This window comes from Bos indicus, chromosome 10 (assembly GCF_029378745.1).
Source record: "Bos indicus isolate NIAB-ARS_2022 breed Sahiwal x Tharparkar chromosome 10, NIAB-ARS_B.indTharparkar_mat_pri_1.0, whole genome shotgun sequence".
NCBI classification, from domain to species: Eukaryota; Metazoa; Chordata; class Mammalia; order Artiodactyla; family Bovidae; genus Bos; species Bos indicus.
The window spans coordinates 101,286,484-101,310,255 of NC_091769.1; the positions used below are offsets into that span (position 1 = coordinate 101,286,484).

At 44.5% G+C, this 23,772-nt stretch overlaps 1 protein-coding gene across 6 annotated transcripts in view; it reads right to left on the reverse strand.

Annotated features, from left to right (window-relative positions):
* Positions 1-23,772, reverse strand: part of EFCAB11 (EF-hand calcium binding domain 11) — a 173,259-nt gene that overhangs the window by 77,759 nt on the left and 71,728 nt on the right. Inside the window, exon 6 of one of the 6 annotated variants that reach the window (XM_070798013.1) lies at positions 6,185-6,627. The exons of the other annotated variants lie outside the window; for them this stretch is intronic. Coding sequence (XP_070654114.1) covers positions 6,552-6,627 — 76 coding nt within the window. The 3' untranslated portion in view covers positions 6,185-6,551. Of the gene's footprint in view, positions 1-6,184; positions 6,628-23,772 lie in introns of those variants that run through there. 6 annotated transcript variants of the gene reach the window in all.

The following is a 23,772-nucleotide window of genomic DNA, read 5'->3' on the forward strand; positions in this document are numbered from 1 at the left end:
CCCTGATTCATGGACTAACGTTCCAGGTTCCTATGCAGTGTTGCTCCTTACAGCATGGGACTTTACTTCCATCACCAGTCACATCCACCACTGAGTGTTGTTTCCACTTTGGCTCAGCCTCTTCTTTGCTTCTGGAGCTGTTTCTCCAGAAGTATATTCTTCTTCAGTAACATATTGGGCACCTACTGACCTGGGGAGTTTATCTTTCAATGTCCTATCTTTTTGCTTTTGGGAAAGATTGAAGCCAGGAGAAGTGGACGACAGAGGATGAGATGGTTGGATGGCATCACCAACTCAGTGGACATGGGTTTGAGCAAGCTCCAGGAGATGGTGAAGGACAGGGAAGCCTGGCATGCTGTAGTCATGGGGGTGCAGAGTTAGACACGACTGAGAGACTGACAACAACTTCATATCTAAACACCATGTTCAAATCTTTCAAATCAACCTGGGTAGAATCCCTGAAAAAAGTGGAAAAAGAGAAAGAGACTTTCCCTTTGCACTTGAGGTGTGAGGAATTTTTTGCAAACCACTTAGAGATGAAAGCACATCAGATAACACCAAACACTGGCTTGAAGCCCAAATGCAATAGGCCAGTTTATCTTCAATATTCTTTAATTTCATAAAAAGAAAAACGTCTCCTTCAAGCAATCTCTCTTAAACCATAGTGATTCATTCTGGGTAAATACAGAGATATCTCCTAAGGAATTTCTCCCGAGGATGACATTTGAGGCCTCCTGACACACAGGTGACTCTGAGGGCCTTCACAACACCATCTTAGCTGATGAACAAAATCCAGACCTGACTTTGAACCCCAAACTCTGCCACTTACTATCTGCAGACCTTCAATCAAGTTACCCAGTCTTACAGAGAAAAGGGAGACAATGGTATTCAGTTGTATAAGGCTTGTGAAGTTCAACAACAGACAGTAAAGATCAGCTAAGGGCCAGGCACTGCCTTGAGCATCTGAGGTTCAGGGTGAAAGTCACAGCTCTGCACCTTGCACTTCCGGTCCAGTGGGGCAGACAGATACGGACCAAGCAGTGTGGCAGCATGTGACTGCCAGAATCAGGATGTGAGCAAGTTTCACGCAGACAGAAGACTGGGATGATGGAGAAGAACCGGAAGAGAACTTCTTTGAAATGGGATAGCTGTGTAAACACCTGATACCTGGCTTACTTACCACTTTTGTTAAGCTGGGTGTTGTTTGGTTTTTTTTAACCCACATTTGGGCTTACCACTGCTACTGACCTAACCTTTCTCTTTTCTTCCTGAAAGTTCATATATGAAATCACCAGCAGAACACCTGATGGTCCCTCTACCGTGAAGACACTCCCACAGCCCTGACAAGGGGGCCTCATGAGGACGAGAGGCACCAGGATGCCCAGCGTCTGCGGGGGCCACCTGGGGGGTGAGTCCTCCGGCCCCAGTCATGCCTTCAGATGACCGCAGTCCCGGCTGACATCCTGAGTGTAACTTTATGAGAGGCAAGAGAAGCCAGGACCAGCAGCTCAGTCATTCCCAGATTCCCAACCCACAGGTATTATGTGAGATACAAAATGTTTATTGCTTTAATCTGCTAAGCCTCATGGTAATTTGTTACTCAAAAATAGATAAGACACAGGTCAATAGGGTATTAGTGATAAGGGCTTTGTATTAAGGATAGCATAATATTCTTAGTTAAAAACCAATGCTGTCTCTCTTCTCTGGAGCATAGAAATATGACACACACGATCATGAGCTGTGAGATGACTCAGAGTTAATGCTGGTTCTATGTCTTTCCCGGCTTCACATCATGACCTATCAAGAAACTATAGCTTAAAATATCAGAATTATGTCACTGAAAGAGAGTAATAGGTTGTGAGTTCTTAAAGACAACTTAAAACAAGGTGTATGGCAAGGCAAGGAGATCAAACCAGTCAATCCTAAAGGAAATTAACCCTGAATATTCACTGGAAGGACCGATGCTGAAGCTGAAGCTCCAATCCTTTGGCCACCTGGTGCAGATACGTGGAGAGGACCCTGATTCTGGGAAAGACAGAAGGCAAAAGGAGAAGCGGGCAGCAGAGGATGAGGTGATTAGATAACACCACTGACTCAGTGGACATGATGTAAGCAAACTTTGGGAGATAGTGAAGGAAAGGGGAGCCTGGCGTGCTGCAGTCCATGGGGTCGCAGAGTCGGACATGACCGAGTGACTGAACAACAACAATATGGAAAGGCAAGTAATAATGAAAGGAAATGAATCATCACTAAATTGTAAGCATTAAGCAAACAAAGCAAAGGAGTTCTAGCCACAATTATTAGGTGACAAACCATCAATTTTTAAATTTATCAGAACTGGTAATTTGGGCATTCAATTCATTTCTTTAAAAATAGAACATATTATGAGTAGTATAAATTAGTATTTAAAGTTTCAAGGTGTTATATCTGCAGCCAAAAGAAGGAGCATTTTGTTCTCATTTATCGTTAATCTCCACGTTTGGAGTCATTTGTTCACGAACACTGGATACCGACTTTCCGCCAGAGATTACCCAAGGGGCCGGGAGCGAGCTGATAGAAACCATAATCTGTGACCTCCAGGAACTCACAGATGGTGGATCAGCGCTTCTCACATGAGCATGACCAATGGGGATATTTTTAAGTATGGATGTGAAAGGCCGATTTATAGAAACTCAAATACTGAAGGTGGAGGGGTGGGACATGGAGCTCTCCATGGTCTTAAGCTCATAATCGCTTCTGATGCTTAGTCTGATGGTTCTGCATCAGCAGGGTGGAGCGTAACACATGACAGGCCATCTACTCAGTCGTCAAATCCTTACCGAGCATCTGACCTGCACCATAGGTGCTGGGTGCTGGGGTGTGGGGGCTGGGGGCTGCTGGATACCAGAAAATACACACCATGCAGTTAGAAGGATGAGAGAGTCAGCCAAACAAAGGGGCAGATGACATTCCACGGTAAACAGAACATCTCCAAGTGTGGGATCATACCATACGGTAGGCTTGATGACTAAGTTAAATGATAAAGTATATTCACGGATTCTGAGATTTATTTTATTTTATTATTTTCTTTTGGTAGCAAATTCCATGGCAGTTTTAAAAAAAAAAACAAAAACTTTTTTTTATATTAGAGTATAGCTGATTAACAATACTGTGATAGTTCCAGGTGGAGAGCAGGGGGACTCAGCCATCCATACACACGTGTCCTTTCTCGCCCAAACTCCCCTCCCACCCGGGCACACAACACTGAGCAGAGTTTCCTGGGCTACACGGTAGGTCCACGGTTGCCGGAAGCGGGGGAAGGATGGGAGGAAGGGACATTTGGGGAGTTTGAGGTTGACATGTACACACAGTTCAGTTCAGTCGCTCAGTCGTGTCCAACTTTTTGCGACCCCACAGACTGCAGCGTGCCAGGCTTCCCTGTCCTTCACCAACCCCTGGAGCTTACTCAGAGTCACGTCCATCGAGCCAGTGGCACAGACACACTGTTCTATTCAAAATGGATAACCAACGAGGATCTTCCGAGATTTTTTTTTGTTTTGAAAGAGACCTAATTGGCCCTCTACTGCAGTCTCCAAGATCACACAACAAAGATGGGAACTGAGGCTAGGTCCTGTGACTCCTGTTCCTTCGCACTTTTCCCCTTGGCCGGAGCTTGCGCTTAGGAGTAAAGGAACCTCTTCAAGAGCCAGGACAAAAACAGTATATTTCTCAATTCTCAAAAGCTTGTGTTGTTACTACAGGCATACTATATCCCAGGAGCTATCAATCTGGGGCATTTTGGAAAAGATACAATCAGCAAAGGAAAAAAACAAGGTGGATGTGAAAAATGTCTTTGAAGCTATTTCAGTTGCTACTCTCAGAAAATGTTTGAATTTCAACTCTACTAGGCATAAAATAAGCTCATAGAAAGTGCTGGTTTTGAAATCTGAATCAGTGACCTAGAAATAAATCTCTGAGAGGGATAAACGAAATTTTGAAAGAGTAGAATCAAAGAAAATAAAAATGTTGTCTTCAAATGGTTTGTAAAAATAATGTTTTGGGGTTACAGTGTGGAAATAGGTACATTTTACAGCTACAGGTATTAATGACATACTGGCATTTTCTGACATAACACGAGTCAGCTAAGGAGTAGGCTTCCCTCAAAGCGGTTCATCGCTGGACATAACTGAGGGAAGGCTCTTGTCTACAGTCTCACCAATGATATAAGCATGGCCTCCCTACTCAGGTCTTTGCCAGCTGGCATCCCCTGCTGCCACTTCCCTGAGGCTCCTCAAGCATCAGCAAGGTGCCCTTCTCCGGGACAAAATCAAACTTAGACCTCTTATTTTTTGACACCTCCATCCACTCTGTCTCCCTGAAACACCCCGCCTTCCCCTTGTTCTCACGGAGCTGCAGATTGCAGGCTCTCTCCTGCCCTCTCCTTGCCTGGCTCCCCCCACTCGCATGCATCCTCTCAAGCCTCTTCCTGGACCGCTTCCCACTCTAGTCCCCCGTCTACACTAAGAGGTGGGGGCGTGGGACATGGAGATCTCCAGGTTTTAAGCTCATAATTGCTTCTGATGCTTAGTCTGATGGTTCTCCACCACCAGGGTGGAGCGTAATACAAGGCAGGCCATTTACTCAGTCATCAAACACTTACCAAGCACCTGATCTGCACCATAGGTGCTGGGTGCTAATGGACAGCTCTCCCACTCACCCAGGCTTCCCAGCCCTGGGAGCTCACAGACAGTTCTCTCAGCGCTGCTCCCAACATCCAATTAGCCTTGGAGGCTATCAGATTCTTTCTGTGTAACGTTCCTAAGCTCTGACTTCCTCTTCACCTGTCCATCTCCTTTACTCTGGAAACACGACCTCCTCGATTAAGCCCTGGACAGTTACCATGGCTTCCCGGGCACCAGTTCTGCAGCCTGAAGCCAGATGAAGACCATTCTCTCATGTCCCATCCCTCTCCAAGAATCGGTACCTGCCCTGCTGAATCCCATCTCAGTGCTCCTTACCTGGCATGACTCCCCTCCTTGTAAGCCAAACCTTCTACTTTCTCCAGCATGAAATTCCTTCTTGGACGATACCTGCCCAACCTACTCCTCTTCCACGGTGAATTTTAATTTCCCCAGCATGCATATCTGGATCACTCACACAAGCTTTATTGCAACTAAAGCACAGTTCGTGTAGAGACCACAGTAACAGGAGGGCCAGCCAAAGGGTCACCCTGTTTGCTAAACTGAACTGAATTTACTGCAACTCTGCCAAAGCTTAATTGAATCATCCAAAGACTGAAGGAACTGAGAAAACATCTGGCTTCAACCATAAGTCATTAATTTCTTAAACTATCGTAATAGAAATAGATACATGCTAAAAGCATTTTTTAAATTAGAAAGATCAAGGGAACAAAAGTCTTCAAACCTTCTTCTTAGCTTTCCGCCTCCTGACGTTTATGGTGATTTTTATCACTCTGATTACAAGAGGGTCTTTTGGCGTCTGAGGTGCTAAGGACGGGTGACGCGGGGCAGACTCAAATATGTGAAGGGTGAATTGTGTCCAGAAGTCAGCGGGTCAGAGAGATACTTTCCAAGTGGGAAATGAATTCTGACAGGAAGCCGCCTGCTGGGCAACGGAGGACGGCTTTGAGAAGCTGGTGATCAGATTCTAGCTGTGTTCACTAGTCTGAAATACACATGTGGCATCGACAGTGTAGAAGCCGCTCTGAAAAGAACTTAATTATGCAGAAGAGGCAGCCAAAGAGCTTCTAAAACGTGAACATCCACTTCATCAGACGTGTTAATATGTCACAGAGAACAGGCCCTTCTTACAAAATAACTGATGTTCAAAAATATGAGCCTCCTTGAGAGGCTCACAAATCCTGCCTCCTTCAAATCAAGATTAGCTTTTGACTAGGTGAGACCAGCAGGAAGTTACTTTCATAAGATGGATTGTTTAGGGGGCTTCCCCGGTGGTCCAGCGGTTAAGAATCCACCTTGCAATGCAGGGGTTCGATCCCTGGTCAAGGGACTAAGATCTCACGTGCCGAGGAGAACTAAACCCAAGTGCTGCAATGCTGAGCCTGCGCTCTGGAGCCTGAGAACCGCAACCAGAGAGCCCGATGCCGCAGCCTAAGAGCCTGCATGCTGCACCCCGCATTGAGGACTGGAGGCAGCCAAATAAACACTTTTTTTTAAAAGATTGTTTAAAAAAAATGCCTGTGAAAATTAAAATCATACATGTGTATTTATAGCTAATCTCCTCCGTATGTCTTCTTTCTAATCATATGTAAAATGCTGTTTTCATTCATTCACTAAGCTTTCATTGAGCACTACTCAAAGCTCCAGGGAGTCGATGAGGCCTACCCAGAAGGAACTCACAGGCCAAAGACGGGCACTCTCAGACTTGGTGGAAAGAGATGGAGAGTCAGGGACAGGAAATGACTAATGGGAAGAAATAACACTAAACAGAAATTTCACGTTTACTCCTAATTTATTGATTGAAGACTAATCCAACAAATTAATGTCAGATAAATCCAGGGAAGAACTCTGCCAGCTTGACTGCAGTCAGATTCAGTTTTCTGAAATTCTCACGAGTGAATGTGTCACGTCAAGGCCGCAGTGAGGAACAGATGCTGAAAGACAGTGGCTGTGTAGGTAGAACAGTCCTTAGCTCTGATAGATAAGAAACGGTCCCTACATTTATGTCACAAGAAACACACCTGTTGATACCTATATCTTCTAGTTTGCTTCTGGCGATAGTTTTGCTCTCACTATAAAAGAAATTTAGAATTGTATTATTGTAAAATAATTCTAAAAGAACAATAGGGAACCATTACAGAAGTTTTGGAGAACACACAGTCAGAAGTGATCCATGAGACCAGATCCTAACAATTCTATTGCTGTCGCTGTTCAGTCACTAAGTCCTTCCTCCCCTGCCTTCACTGTCTCCCAGAGTTTGCTCAGATTCATCTCCACTGAGTTGGTGATCCTATCTAACCTTCTCATCTTCTGTCATCCTCTTCCCTTTTGGCCTTCAATCTTTCCCAGCATCCCAGCAATTCCATAGGAAACTGTAATATAGCAAAGCAAATCTTGGAATCAAACAGTATGCTCTAACAATAATTTTAGGGGAAATGGAATAAAATGCAACTGCAAAAGCAAACTTACTTGGCAACCTGTGAGGTCCTCCCCTTCCTTACAGGATCAGAGCCTCTCTCATCCTCCGCAGGACCACCCCTCCCTGAAGAATCGCTGCCTTTTCTGAATTGCTTATTTCATCTCACCTAGTGGAACTAGGGGGCTTCCCTGGTGGCTCAGACAGTAAAGAATCTGTCTGCAATGTGGGAGACCCGGGTTCAATTCCTGGGTAGGGAAAAATCCCCTGGAGAAGGAAATGGCCACCCACTCCAGTATTCTTGCCTGGAGACTCCCATGGACAGACGAGCCTGGTGGGCGACAGTCCACGGGGTCGCAAAGAGTTAAGACAGCACTGAGCGAGTAACATTTAGACTTAGTGGAAACAGGCAGGGAGTAACGTGCTACTGTTTATTCCCATGTTTTGTCCTTTTCTCCAAATGCGCTGGTTTCTGAGGACAAGAAGATCGCCTTCTATTCCTCTGTATCCCCAGCAACCAGGAAGCACCCTGCACAGGATGCATGTGTGTCGATATGGCCACAAATGCTCGTTTTGATACTACTTAACGTGAATATTAACAAAATGCAGTTGGTTAATATTTTGAAGAAAGAACCTGGGGTTAAAATTTTCTAATGTTATATATTTTGCCTTATTTGACAAGATTTCTGAATTCAATATAGCTTTGTATGATTTAGAGAAGTAAAAATTGTAAGAAATAAAACCATTCCTGTTTTTAAAAAATGGACATTTATTCTGAATTTTAAAATCTCTTTAGGACTTCCCTAATCCCTTGGACTGCAAGGAGATCAAACCAGTCCATCCTAAAGGAAATCAGTCCTGAATATTCATTGGAAGGACTGATGCTGAAGCTGAAACCAATCCTTTGGCCACCTATGCGAAACTGACTCATTGGAAAAGACCCTGATGCTGGGAAAGACTGAAGGCAGGAGGAGAAGGGGACGACAGAGGATGAGATGGTTGAATGGTATCACCAACTTGATGGACATGAGTTTGAGTAAACTCCAGGAGATGGTGATGGACAGGGAGGCCTGGCGTGCTGCAGTCCATGGGGTCGCAAAGGGTCAGACATGACTGAGCGACTGAACTGAACTGAACTGAGGACTTCCCTGGTGGTCTAGTGGTTAAGAATCTGCCTGCCAATGCAGGGGGCATGACTTGGATCCCTGGTCAGGGAATTAAGATCGCATATGCTGCAGAGCAACTCAATCCACGTGCCCTGATTACTGAGCCCGCACATGGGGCCTGTGCTTCACGAGAGAAGCCACTCGTGAGAAGCCCACACACCGAAACCAGAGAGTAAACAAATAAACAACAACAACAACAAACTCTTTAAACTTAGATAAAATATACAGAGAACAAAAGATCACGAAATTTTTACTGGCCATTAACCCTTGTTTTGGAGAAGGCAATGGCACCCCACTCCAGTACTCTTGCCTGGAAAATCCCATGGACGGAGGAGCCTGGTGGGCTGCAGTCCATGGGGTCGTAACAGTCGGACACAATTGAGCGACTTCACTTTCACTTTTCACTTTCATGCATTAGAGAAGGAAATGGCAACCCACTCTGGTGTTCTTGCCTGGAGAATCCCAGGGACGGGGAGCCTGGAGGGCTGCCCTCTATGGGGTCGCACGGAGTCGGACACAGAGAATCCCAGGGACGGGGAGCCTGGAGGGCTGCCGTCTATGGGGTCGCACGGAGTCGGACACGACTGACGCGACTCAGCAGCAGCAGCAGCAAGCCTTGTTTGCCATTCCCCTCTTCCAAACTCCTGCTGATACAGTCATTCTACTATGTCAATGAGGAACACTGTTCAAAGTTTTAAGTAAGTTTTAAATAATGCATAACTGTCCTAAACAAATAGGATCTACACCTTTTTGAATTCCTCTTACCACACCCCCACACTTAGCCTCCTTAAACTTCAGATCTGGGGCTCTCCAGGTGGCCCAGTGGCTAAGCCTCTGTGCTCCTGACACAGGGGCCGGGGTTCAACGCCCAATCGTGGAACTAACTGGACCCCCCACGCCGCGGCTGAGAGTCTGCCTGCCTCAACCAAAAACCATGCGTGCCACGATGAGGAGTGAAGACCCCTCATGTCCCAGGGAAGACCTGGTCCAGCCAAATAAATAATAAATAAATATTAAAAAAATCAGACTCTCCAGCGGCACAGGAGTGTCAGAGACAAACACCACGGGGTAACCTGAGAGCTACGAGCAGACTGGTGGCCGCCCGAGTGTGTCAGGGGAAGGCTGCTGTGGGGACACAGGCTTCAGGGACTCTTAGACGGCCTCACCATCGACTCTGAAAGTAATTCACTCCCGCTCTCTTACTGATGCGCACATCTCCGTAAGGTTCTGAAAGGAGGTGTAAGGTTTAAGACATAAATACCCCTATGCTGCTGGCACTGTTTAGCTTCCCTAGAAACCCCAGACCTGCCCCCATGGCTGTTATCAAGGATCCCCGGGACTTGGGAGGAGAAGACCCCACCCATTCCCACGGCTCCGGGGTGAGCTCGGCCAAGCAGCAGGGTGCGAGCGCCTCGCCTGCACTGACTGGTGCCTGGATGACAGGTATTCCTGGGCCTCATCACTGGTTAAGGAGGGTCCCAGGACCATAGAGGGAAGCCCAGAACCTCTCACCTGCTTATCTAAGCAGAGTGGCTTACATTAAGCTCATAAATGAAGGGCACCCCCCACCTGTGGTCTTGAACCTCCCTTTCCTTCTAGAGAGACTCCCTGGGTGGCTTTCCGGTGGCTGTACTATAGGACATGGCAATCTACTCCAGTATTCTAGCCTGGAGAATCCCATGGACAGAGGAGGCTGGCGGGCTACAGTCCTTGGGGTCACAAAGAGTCGCACACAACTGAGCAACTAACACTCATGGTCTTTCCCACCAAAATAAGGTACGGATAAGTACATGTCAACAGAGGAGCCTGGCGGGCTACAGTCCATGAGGTTGCAAAGAGCTGGACATGACTTAGCAACTAGACAACAACAGGAACAGGTGGAGACAAAAGTCCCCACAGAGCAGCGGCGCGAACCTTCCCGTGCCGAACGCTCTCCTGCAGACACTCCCCTGGGGCTCTCCCCCGTCTCAGGCAGCAGCGCTTGCCTTCCAGATGCTACCGGCCTGGGGCATCCCCTGGGGAGGCGCCTCCTGCTTCTTTTCTGCCGCCTTCCTTGTTTTAAGTGCTCTGTAAGTCAGATTAAAGTATTTGTTTGTTTATTTTTCTCAGTAGCCGACTAAAGACAAATCTGCAAGCTCAGGATAAAGAAAGACACTTCAAACTCTGCCTTTGAAGCCTGGTTTTGAGTCAAGTAATTTACTTCCCTCCTAGGGCCCAATTATAGACCAGGAGGAAAATGGCCTGCGTGGCTTTCACGAGAAAACCAGAGACAAGCGCAGTTCGCACCCTGCTCGCTTTCTCATAGAAACAAAAGCATGCAGGTGAAAGAAATGTCGCCACGTTTAGCAACATAAAAACATCTCCGAGGGGCTTGTCCCTCCTCCTCACGCTTTAGAAAAGTTAACTCCAACTTATCCAACAATATTAACTACCCAGATCAAAACAAGCTTTTGATAAGAAGGAAAAGTATAAAATTCTCTAGAAACAGGGGTAACAGGATCTCAGCCAGGGAGTCCCCGTCCTCCCTGGAGGTCACAGAGCTTGCCCACTTGTTCCCACTACATAACTTCTGACGTTCATGATGGAAAAAAGTTCCTTACGCCCCCACGTTACTGTTAGAATTAAGGGATGAGATGACAAGGCTGTCGTGTTGCTAAAAGCACGAGCTGTAGAGTCCGCAGAACAGACTTTGCCTTCTGGCTAGAACTACGCCATGGACTGCAGCATGCCAGGCTTCCCTCTCCTTCACTGTCTCCTGGAGTTTGCTCAAATTCAAATCCATCGAGTCAGTGATGCCATCCAACTATCTCAGCCTCTGTCAGCCCCTTCTCCTCCTGCCCTCAATCTTTCCAAGCATCAGGGTCTTTTCCAATGAGTTGGCTCTTTGCATCAGGTGGCCAAAGTAATGGAGCTTCAGCTTCAGCATCAGTCCTTCCAATGAATATTCAGGGTTGATTTCCTTTAGGATTGAATGGCTTGATCTCCTTGCAGTCCAAGGGACTCTCAAGGCCCAGCACAGCCAAACAAACAAACAAATATAAAATGGAGGTGATGATAACAGCCACCTGGGTGTGCTGGAAAGAGTAGATGAAACAAAGCATGAAAAGCGTTTAGTCTCCAGTGGGTGATAAAAATCTTTAGCAGTAGTATGATGACAGCACCCTAGGGGTGACCTCCCAAAGAATCTAGTGTCTTAACTCTCAAGGTCAGCTAGGCCGAGGAGCTGCTGTTCTTCCACACCCGGAGGGGCTGGAGAGCTCCCAGAGGCCTCCTGTGGGGCTCATCGGTCAGCAATGAGCAGCAGTCATTCTTGGGGGATAAAAAAGGACAGAATTCTCCTTAGAGTTTCACTGCCTGAGAAAAACTTCGAGGGTGCCTGCTCTCTCTTTCTCTCCTAGACAGAAGACAGAGTTAGGAAGGGAAATGAGATTTCTCCATTCTCCTGGGAGAGAGAAGTGGGTAGAGTACATAGAATATTTTCCTAAATTTTTCAAATGCCTGGATAACGCCCCCTTAGCACCATAAATATATAAAACATTTACAGTCTGCTTTTAGGAGCAATGAAAAAGAACAGAATCTAGAAATAACTCTTAATTGATCTTCAGTTCAGTTCAGTTCAGTTGCTCAGTTGTGTCCGACTCTTTGCGACCCCATGAATCGCAGCACACCAGGCCTCCCTGTCCATCACTATCTCCTGGAGTTCACTCAAACTCACGTCTACAGAGTCCGTGATGCCATCCAGCCATCTCATCCTCTGTCGTCCCCTTCTCCTCCTGCCCCCAATCCCTCCCAGCATCAAGTCTTTTCGAATAAGTCAACTCTTCGCATGAGGTGGCCAAAGTATTGGAGTTTCAGCTTCAGCATCAGTCCTTCCAATGAATGCTCAGGACTGATCTCCTTTAGGATGGACTGGTTGGATCTCCTTGCAGTCCAAGGGACTCTCAAGAGTCTTCTCCAACACCACAGTTCAAAACCATCAATTCTTCGGCGCTCAGCTTTCTTCACAGTCCAACTCTCACATCCATACATGACCACAGGAAAAACCATAGCCTTGACTAGATGGACCTTTGTTGGCAAAGAAATGTCTCTGCTTTTGAATATGCTGTCTAGGTTGGTCATAACTTTTCTTCCAAGGAGTAAGCGTCTTTTAATTTCATGGCTGCAGTCACCATCTGTAGTGATTTTGGAGCCCAGAAAAATAAAGTCTGACACTGTTTCCACTGTTTCCCCACCTATTTCCCATGTGGAGATGGGACCAGATGCTATGATCTTTGTTTTCTGAATGTTGAGCTTTAAGCCAACTTTTTCACTCTCTACTTTCACTTTCATCAAGAGGCTCTTTAGTTCCTCTTCACTTTCTGCCATAAGGGTGGTGTCATCTGCATATCTGAGGTTATTGATATTTCTCCCGGCAATCTTGATTCCAGCTTGTGCTTCATCCAGCCCAGCGTTTCTCATGATGTACTCTGCATATAAGTTAAATAAACAGGGTGACAATATACAGCCTCGACGAACTCCTTTTCCTATTTGGAACCAGTCTGTTGTTCCATGTCCAGTTCTAACTGCTGCTTCCTGACCTGCATACAAATTTCTCAAGAGGCAGGTCAGGTGGTCTGGTATTCCCATCTCTTTCAGAATTTTCCACAGTTCATTGTGATCCACACAGTCAAAGGCTTTGGCATAGTCAATAAAGCAGAAATAGATGTTTTTCTGGAACTCTCTTGCTTTTTCGATGATCCAGCGGAAATTGATCTTAGCTTAGGCAAATATGAGAGTACTTCATTTGCAAAAATGTCATGATATCCCGACTATCTGAGAAGGCCCAAAACGGAGCCTCTCTAATGTTTCCTGCACGAAGTTGCGTAGATGCCCCGTTTTCCTGTCCGATGTGGTAGCACCCTCAAGGAAAGACACCATCCTGTACTCTACTGAAATCCACATAGGAATCTACCAGACGCTATGTCATTCACAGCAATCCAACAGTATTCATTATAAACTAAAATTCCCTAACCTGGTCACAAAAATTTATTATGTAATAGTTGACACACACAAAAGAGTGAATATATGTTCACGAACAGCTGCCTCATGAAGCTTGATAATGAAACCGAAACCTACGAGCCCAGTCCCATCCAAGAACTAGAGAACTGCCAGTACTACTGTGGTACCTGCATCTGCCTTCCTGACCTCAGCCCTGTGCTTGCCTTCAGAAGCAGCCGCTCTCTTAAACATCAAATGTATCGTTCCCTTGTCTTTCAACTTTTTCTTTTGCCAAGATGGACCCTCAAGAGAATATTATTTAGTTTGCACAAACACTGCGAAAGCTTGGAGACCTCTCCCTCCAAACGGATCTGAAGTGGGAGACATAGAGCCTAGCATGGCGCGGCTCTTGTCTTCCTTCCTCCGCAGGCATCACGTGCCTTCACTTCCCTGGAGACTCGGCCAAAGTCCTGAGGATTCTCCTGGAACCTGCCCGAAGCAGTCACAAAATTCCCTTCATTCTCGGAATAGGTGTCTGTCTACACAGCTGTTATCTGAAACGCGGTAGAACTTTCTGCTCACTCAATAGGAGCCGGTGTGCTCGTCATTTCTAGCGTGTACGATGGGGACTTGAGGCTTCCCGCCGCCGTGTTGGTGGGGAAGCCCTACGCCTGAAGAAGAGGAAGCGCAACCCAGACGGCTCTGGACAGCTGTCTGTGAATCCACGGCAACTATCTCCCTAACAGCTCTTCATCGACAAGGACCAAAGCAGAGACCGCGCAGCTGCCTGGGTGACTGTATAACTTGGTCAGCATATCCTCTACCAAGTCCCCCGGACTTGCTTCAACTTCTGTTAAGAACCGTGACTTCCTAATCATTTTTCCAGAAAGCCGTGTCATTGTGAGCATCCCATCCTCACTGATGAAGCCCTTAAGAACTGTGAAGGATCTGAGAGTTCAGTCTCACTGCAAGCTACCAAAGCAGCCCATCGGTCTCACGGATGCCGGCAGAAGGTCCAGGTCTCCCGGCTCAGACTCAGAGGACGTCGTAACTCACAGCACAGCAAGCAGCGCGAGCGTCGTGCGTTTGCGTCGGCTTCCGAACCTCCGGATTCTGTGGGGGGGTGCGATGTGGATGGGCTCGGAGAGGAGGCTACGCATGTAAAGAGCCACATCCCAGAGGAGGGGCCTTGAGCTTGCAGAGCCCGGGCCTCTTAGGACGGCTGGTAAGCACGCCTGCCTTTTGTTCTGGGAGGAAACACTGACTGCATCTTCCAAGGATGCTTGCTATACAAACATTCTTGAAAAGGGGCTGTGGGACAAAAGGCAGTCAGTGCCTTACTCTTAAGATGTGCAGAAACGAGAGAGGTCCAGGAGTTCCCGCGGCCTATCATTACCTGTCATACGTCAATTAAATTTTTATTTAAAATGTTTTAAACGGCATGATTGTTTTAAATTCCATCTTGAACCCAGAAGTGACAGAGCCTTGTGGAAGAATGTGTGACGATGTGCAGGAATGTGTCCCCCGCAAAGATACGCCTTTATTAGAGCTGACAATATGTGCTTTACAGGTTCACACATTCAGAGGCTTTGAGGGAATCTTTCTGACTCAGTTTTTTCTGTACTAAAAAGCATAATAATTCTTCTCTGCAATATTCACTTAGAATCTAATTAATAATTCTAAAAGACATAAAGATCTGCTGCGAAATGGAAGGACAAAAATCCTGAAGCTTCCAGCCATGGTAGGTACGGCCAGCGTGCTTCCTTGACCAGATGTAAGTGCGTCTGTAAAGCGAAGCGCCTGCTTTACACTATCCCGCGGTTTGCACCTTTTCTTCCCAAAGCTGCCAGTTTTCTCGTGTTACTAATGTACTGACCTCTGCTTTATATTACCCTGTAATTCATGCCTTTTCTTTAAGTCCATCAGAGTCCCTGAATTACTAACAGACTGACCTCCCCTTGATATTATCCTGTAATTTACACCTTTTCCTCCTGACTCCCATCAGATCTCCTGGTGTCACAGCTAATGTACTGACGGCTCACAACCTGTACTGCATTTCTTGCAATTTGTACTTATTTTTCAGAAAGGCCAGGGGGAAGATGCCCTGTTACTGTGTGTCTAGGGCCGAAGACCAGAGACTGCCGGGGCAAGGGCTTCCTGACAGGCCTGTGGACGCAGCTCCCGACTCAGGAAGGCTTTAGGAAGTGACCAACTTGATGAGCTGGGTCCCCAGGTGTTGAGGAAGATGTACATTTCCTCACTGTCCTTTAAGAAAGTTTTAGGGGCTCCGCAGAATGAGAAAAGTCTTACATTGCACATATTACATATTTACTTACATGTAACATGTTTTTCCCCCATTACATTCACATGAATGAGAGGCTTTTTCATATATTAACAGTTTTCTCTCAGTCTGTACTCTTGCTATCTGTTGCATTTCCTCCTGGTTACTCTGAAGCTAAACCATCCTGCGAATGTGTTAACTACACGGAGTCTGAGATGAGTTAAAGCTGGTAAAACAAAGGGAGGTAGGGTTAACCAGACCACCTCACCCATCTCCTGAGAAACCTGTGTGCAGGTCAGAAAGCCACAGTTAGAACCAGAATGGAACTGACTTATACAAACCCGGGAAAGGAGGCCCTCAGGCTGTAGGCTGTCCCTCTGCTTATTTACCTGGGAGGAGGAAGTGGCAGCCCAGGCTAGTGTTCTTGCCTGGAGAACCCCATGGGGTCCCAAAGAGTCAGACACAACTGAAGCGACTTGGCAGGCGGGCAGGCTTATTTAACTTATATGCAGAGTACATCATATGGCATGCCGGGCCGGATGTGCTGGATGAAGCACAAGCTGGAATCAAGATGGCCAGGGGAAATACCAATAACCTCAGATATGCAGATGACACCACCCTTATGGCAGAAAGTGAAGAGGAACTAAAGAGCCTCTTGATGAAAGTGAAAGAGGAGAGTGAAAAAGTTGGCTTAAAGCTCAACATTCAGAAAACGAAGATCACGGCATCCGGTCCCATCACTTCATGGGAAATAGATGGGGAAACAGTGGAAACAGTGTCAGACTTTATTTTTCTGGGCTCCAAAATCACTGCAGATGGTGACTGCAGCCATGAAATTAAAAGACGCTTACTCCTTGGAAGGAAAATTATGACCAACCTAGATAGCATATTAAAAAGCACAGACATTACTTTGCCAGCAAAGGTCCGTCTAGTCAAGGCTATGATTTTTCCAGTGGTCATGTATGGATGTGAGAGTTGGACTATAAAGAAAGCTGAGCGCCGAAGAATTGATGGTTTTGAACTGTGGTGTTGGAGATGACTCTTGAGAGTCCCTTGGACTGCAAGGAGACCCAACCAGTCCATCCTAAAGGAAATCAGTCCTGACTGGTCACTGGAAGGATTAATGCTGAAGCTGAAGCTCTAATACTTTAGCCACCTGATGCAAAGAGCTGACTTATTTGAAAAGACCTTGATGCTAGGAAAGATTAAGGGCAGGAGGAGAAGGGGACGACAGAGGATGAGATGGTTGGAGGGCATCACCGACTCGATGGACATGAGTTTGAGTAAACTCTGGGAGTTGGTGATGGACAGGGAGGCCTGGCGTGCTGCAGTCCACGGGGTCGCAGAGTCGGACATGACTGAGCGACTGAAGTGACTGAACTGAGGTGATCTAATTGTGCAATCAGAGGAATTCCTGGAGGTCCAGGGGTTGGGGCTCCTTGCTTTCCCTGCATGGGGCGCAGGTTTGATTCCTTGTCGGTGAATTAAGATCCTGCATTCTGGGCCACATGGCTGAAGACAAACAAAAAGCACAACAAACAACAACAATAAATATATATAAAATCGGTAGGCGCTGCAGAGTTTTGAAGAGACTTGACTGGGTAGCCTTTCCCTTCTCCAGTGGATCTTCCTGACCCAGGAATCAAACCAGGATCTTGTGCATTGCAGGCGGATTCTTTACCAACTGAGCCATCAGGGACTCAAAAGGCACCCTTTATATAGTAAGTCACTGAGTAACTATTTTGAGAACCAACTGTGTACTTCAACTGATCATTCCCAAAACAGTGAGCAGGAAAAATTCTAACTCACAGAAAGCTGCTACACTGTATCATGAGTAATGACATTCAGGTCCCAAAACTCAATAATGAAGAGACTGATCATTATCATTTTATGTTCAGTTCTTTCTACATTTGTAATGAAGTCCGTGCTCTCTCCAAGACTGTTGGAGATTCAGACTGCACTGCCGCGATGTTGGTCATTACTACTGTGTTGCTCAGTCGCTCAGATGTTCCTACTCTGCGACCCCATGGACTGCAGCATGCCAGGCTCCCGTCCACCACCATCTCCCAGAGTCTGCTCAGACTCACGTCCATTGAGTCTGTGATGCTAGCTAGCCATCTCATCCTCCGTCATCCCCTTCTCCTCCTGCCCTCAATCTTTCCCAGCATCAGGGTCTTTTCAAATGAGTCAACTCTTCGCATGAGGTGGCCAAAGTACTGGAGGTTCAGCTTTAGCATCATTCCTTCCAAAGAAATCCCAGGACTGATCTCCTTTAGGATGGACTGGTTGGATCTCCTTGCAGTCCAAGGGACTCTCAAGAGTCTTCTCCAACACCCCAGTTCAAAAGCATCAATTCTTTGGCGCTCAGCCTACACAGGTCAGAGGAAAACAACCTGAGACTCTCAAAAGAGAGAAGGAAAATTCTAGTTTGCAGTTCAGACAGACTCTGAAGAATATTTTGAGACAGTAGTTTTCACCAGATGAATTCTGTGGTAACTGGTATTTGAGGTTTATAATGCTTTCAGTGTTTACAAGGTCAAATCTAAATTTATATATTGAAATGCGTTCTATTTTCACTGTTGAGAATGGGCGGAATCGATTTATTTGCTTATTTTGAAATGCGTCTACTGGCCTTTAGAAGCTCTTATTTACATAAAGGTGCTTTTGAACTTTACAAACATGTTGGATGCTACCTGCTATTCTAAATATTTTAAATAAAGTATTAAATATGTACAAAGCAACAACTTATATCCAAAATAAGAAAATGAAAGATGGAAATCATTGCCAAATGCCTTCCTAAATCATATTTTTAAGTAATCATTTTCACAGATTTGTTTTTATCATACTGAATTAAAATATACTTTCTTAAAATATTAAACCATATGAATATCTAAATCTATTTTCAATGTTTACACAAATAGTATGGAGAACATTTTTGATAGCAATCAATAGGTCTACTTTGGACAATTATTTAATGGTTATTACAAGCCAGTGTCTGTTTTTTAAAACTGACCTAAGAGACAATTAACAAATGTGAATATTATTTTAACCTTCTTTAAGGTCTAAATTCACTTTTCATCTTGGCTTGTCTCATTTTCACCTTGTACCTGATTACTTTACAAGGCATATGTCTCTTTAATTGCTTTTTGTACTTCTTTTTTCATTTTTTTTAATTGCTTGTTGCTAAGCAATGTGCATAACATCAGGGTATACATTCATTTTCTGAGAACGTGGTCTACTTGGTATTATTTTCCTCTATTCCTTTACCTCATTGGAATTGACCTAAACTGTACTTTCTGCTTTCTTTTGACTTTTCTTTTTGCCAAAATACGTTCCCCCATCTTCCTGTCCTTTGATCAGAACTCAGTCGCTATTGTTTTCAGTATTTAGCCCCATGTTCTTCTACTTTCCATTGTTTTTGCTGAGCTCTGGTGGACAGGCTCATATTATACGACTCTTTTTCCTTTACTCTGTCTTGCTTCTTTCTTTTGTATTTAAAGACGTTAGAAACATACCTCTTCTTTCGTGACATTTAGGTCATTTCCTGCTTTTTTCCTTTAATCAGTTTTTCTGTTCCAGATGTTGGCATTGGTTTTTTCAGGACCACAGCACCTGTTCTGCCCTCTTCCTTGTCTTACTGATACTTTAGCAAGTATAATACTGATTATGGTATAATTCTACGAAACCACTCCACTTACCCAACTTATATTTGTTGTGTTTTTCAATGAGCTACACTGCATTTAATTTATTTAGCTATGGTAAGCTGCCCAAAACAAAAAGTTCCCTCAGAAAACCAAGAAACAAAAAATTAAACACATGTCAATCACTTACACGTACCCATGATTTTCTGTTGCACACGTGCCTGAATGAACGTATCTGGAGAACACTAAGTGTGCACTCTGCCTTTGCAAACCCAGCTCGCTGGTGGGCTACCGTGTACCGCCAGGCTCATACAGGCCTTGTTCCTATCATTCTTGGAGACAGTGATTTCTAAGTATGGGGCGAATGGGTTTATGACATAGGATTACCTGATATTCAGCTTGACTGACTCTGAGCATAACCTTCTAAGGTCTTGCGTTTTCTAATTATAAAAAGAAAGAAGTGAGGATTCTCCTATTATAATACAGGGATGTTACAGAGCAAGTTTAAGCAAGATTCATTATGGATAAACTCTCTAAAACAAAGTTGCTCTACAGACATGTCAGAGATGTCTGGGTGTACATGTTAGTATTAGTACATCCTCTTTCACATCTGACCTATTAATACTTTTCTAGTTCTATTTAGTCTGAGCTCTGCAAGTATGGCCTTCTGAGTATGTACCTGTAAGACTCCTTTCTCTAGAGTAACAGACTGCACAGTCAGCAAATGGCTCACACTACCCGACATCTCAGTCAGCCCTTCCGTATCTCAAACTGATCCTAAACTAAGAATTCACTTCCGTTTTTTCCACTGAAGGTGGTTTATAGTAAGTTGAAAATTAATAGTGGAAACAAAATAATAAGCTGGAAAATGTTTTAAAAATGATAAAAACATAAAAATGAAAACAAGTGATAAAAATGTACCAGCGATGTCTGTTTTTAACTCTGGCCTAGAGGCAGTAAGTGCAGTTATCAAGAATACAGGCTTGGGGGTCAGTTAGCTTGGCTGTCTTGACTATTTCATTAAAATGAAAGCTAATAAAACTTATGGAGCAGTAAAATGGTGGTTAAAAATGTGAGCTTGAAATTTTATAAGGCACCGCACTGAGTTTAGGACAGTCAAGACAATTTTGAAGAAATCCTAAGGCTCTAGGACTTACACTACTAGATATCGGGACTTATCAGTTCAGTTCAATTCAGTCGCTCAGTCCTGTCTGACTCTTTGCAACCCCATGAATTGCAGCACGCCAGGCCTCCCTGTCCATCACCATCCCCTGGAGTTTACTCAAACTCACATCCATTGAGTTGGTGATGCCATCCAGCCATCTCATCCTCTGTCTTCCCCTTTTCCTCCTGCCCCCAATCCCTCCCAGCAGCAAAGTCTTTTCCAATGAGTCAACTCTTCTCATGAGGTGGCCAAAGTATTGGAGTTTCAGCTTTAGCATCAGTCCTTCCTACGAACACCCAGGACTGATCTCCTTTAGGATGGACTGGTTGGATCTCCTTGCAGTCCAAGGACTCTCAAGATAAAATCATATGATTAAGAGAGTGTGGCATTGGCACAAAGATAGACAAGTATAAAGGTCAAGGAAAAATAACAGAGTCAGGGAAGAGGTGAAATTACAGTCTCTCAAGTCTGAATTCAGTCTAGAGGCAGAATTCCTTCTTACTCAAGGATTCTCAGTCTTTTTCTTATAGACATTAACTGGTTAGGTGAGGCCCACCCACATTAGGAAGGGTAATTACTTTACTCAAAGGCCACCATTTAACTATGTCGTTTAGTCGCTAAGTCACGCCCAGCTCTTTTGCAACCCCGTAGACTGCAGCCTGCCAGGCTCCTCTGTCCATGGGATTTACCAGGCAAGAATACTGGAGTGGGTTGCCATTCCTTCTCCAGGGGATCTTCCTGACCCAGGGATCAAATACCTCTCCTGTATTCAGGTGGATTTTTACTGCTGAACCACCAGAGAAGCCCCAATTAAATTAATTAAACATTAATCACATCTTAAAAATATCTTCACAGCAACAGCTAGACTGGTGTCTGATGAAAAACTGGATACCACAGTCTCGCTAGGGTCACACTTAAAACTAACCATTATGCTTGTATTAGGCAAAGAATAAGACCAAAAAAAGCGTGAATCCTAAAAAACTGACAAATTGGATCTCATCAAAATAAAGAACTTCTGTCTTTAAAAGAAAATGAAAATGAAAGTCACAGGCTGGGACTTGCATCTGGAATACGTAGAAATCTCTCACAACTCAGTAGTTTAAAAAGAATATTAAAATACAAGCAAAGGTTTGAACAAATCCTGCATTACAAAGGTGTGGATGGCAAACGGAACAAGAAACCATTTGAGTCATCAGTCATTAGGGAAGCACGAATTAAAAGCACAATGAGATACCGCTATACACCTATTAGAAATGGCTAAAAATAAAAACAAAACAAAAAATTAATAACGCCGAGTGCTAGTAACAGTGGACAGAGCTGGAGTCTCATCTTCTGCCTGTGGGAATGGGAAACAGCAAAGTGAATTCAAAAAAGCTTCGCAGTTTCTTTATAAAATCAAACATACACCCATCATGTGGCTCAGAAATCACACTTATTGACTCAAAAGAAATGGGGGTAAATATCCAAATAAAAACCTGAACACAAATGTCTACACAGCAGCGACATTCAGAGTCACTCCAACTGGAAACAACGCAATGTCCACTAACAGAAAAAACTGGTGCCTCCGCACGACAGGATGTGACCGATGGTTTAACCTGATCTGTGCAATGACATGGATGAGTTTCACATGCATTACATTGAGGGAAAGAAGCCGAATACAGAAGATTACAAATTGTATGATTCCTTTTACGTGGCATTCTGGAAGAGACAATAGGATAGGGATAATAATAATCATCAGTGGTACCAGAGACCGGGAGTTAGGGAGGGAATTGAAAGGAAGAGAAATATTTTATATGTCGATTATGGTGCTGGTTACACAACTGCATACATTTATCAAAACCCCTAAGACCATAATACGTCTATTAATGGACAATTCTATGATCTGTAAACTGTATTTTAATAAACCTGACTTTACAGTACTAGCAGGGAAAGCCAAAAAGCTGAAAAAAAATATTCCATTAGGAAGAAACTTCCTAATGAGATGGCTGAATGGCATCACTGACTCGACGTACATGAATTTGAGCAAGCTCTGGGAGTTGGTGAAGGGCAGGGAAGCCTGACATGCTGCAGTCCATGGGGTCACAAAGAGCTGGACATGACTGAACTGAACTGAACTGAAGGCAGAAACTTAGTGGGGGAAGAAAAGTTGAAATATGAGTTCAGAAAGGAAGGATGTAAAATTTCAAATTGGTAAAGAACATTTTCACATAATTTTAAATGCTTGTTCACATATTTTTTTCTTTTCTTTTTTTTTGTTCACACATTTTTGAAAGAAAAATGATGAGTGTCAAATGACTGTGGTATGTACTCAATAAATACATTTAAGAGTGACATAACAGTTTTATTTTTAAATGTCAGTGTTTGCAATACACTGGAAATTATATGCTTTGCAACTTAAACTTACTTTGACAAGTTTTAGCATCAATCTAAAAATGCACAAGGAAATGTACAGTTTTAAAGAATACTTTTAGAGAACTACAAAGACTCCTGCTCCAGAAGACAGCTTCCCCAAACTCTGCCACAGATGGTTGGCAGGTGTGGCAAGACTGAGCCCCAGAGCCCCTTGGGCAGGCAGGCTGTCTGCCTTCAACCAGAAGCAACCTTCCTGCTCACTGAAAGGTGCTTTGCAAAGGCTCCTGTTGTCTCTGATGCAAGAAAGTAAAAGAGACTGTAAGACACTGCCCTGCAGAGACCCCTGCGCGTCAGCACAGACGGAAAGACGCAAGAGCACCCTCAGCACCATCAGCGGCAACAACGAGGCGCTGAGAACAGGTTCAGTGCCCTGCTGCTGCTGCTGCTGCTAAGTCGCTTCAGTCGTGTCCGACTCCGTGCGACCCCATAGACTCTGGCAGCCTACCAGGCTCCTCTGTCCCTGGGATTCTCCAGGCAAGACCACTGGAGTGGGTGATTCAGTGCCCAGCCGCTCGCAAATAGATAAGCACAGTGAAGAATTGCCTTTCAGTGGGATTACACGTAGCAATGACAATGAATGAGATATAACAGCTCATTGATAAGATGCATCATTATGGATGAATTTCAAAAACTTGATGTTGAGTGAAAAAAATCAAGGTCATGATTACACATACTATGATATTATGCATGAAACATTTGAAAACACGCAAACCAAGATAATGAATTGTTTAGGAATAAATATCTATGCAATTGTATTAAAACATGCACAAGATTGACAAATAACCAAAATATAGATCGCATGGTTCTCTCTAGAAAGAAAGGTTAAGGAATCAGGGAAGGATGCACATGGGTTTTCAGCTCTTCGTGTAATATATTTCTTTAAAAAATCTGAACCAAACATGGCAAAAGTAGACTGAAGAAAACTAAGCAGCTGGATTGCAAGCGTTACATTATATTCCTATCTATGCTTCTCTGTGTTTAAAGTATTTCCAATAGACACACAAAAATTAAGTATGTATTTGGTATCCTGAAACT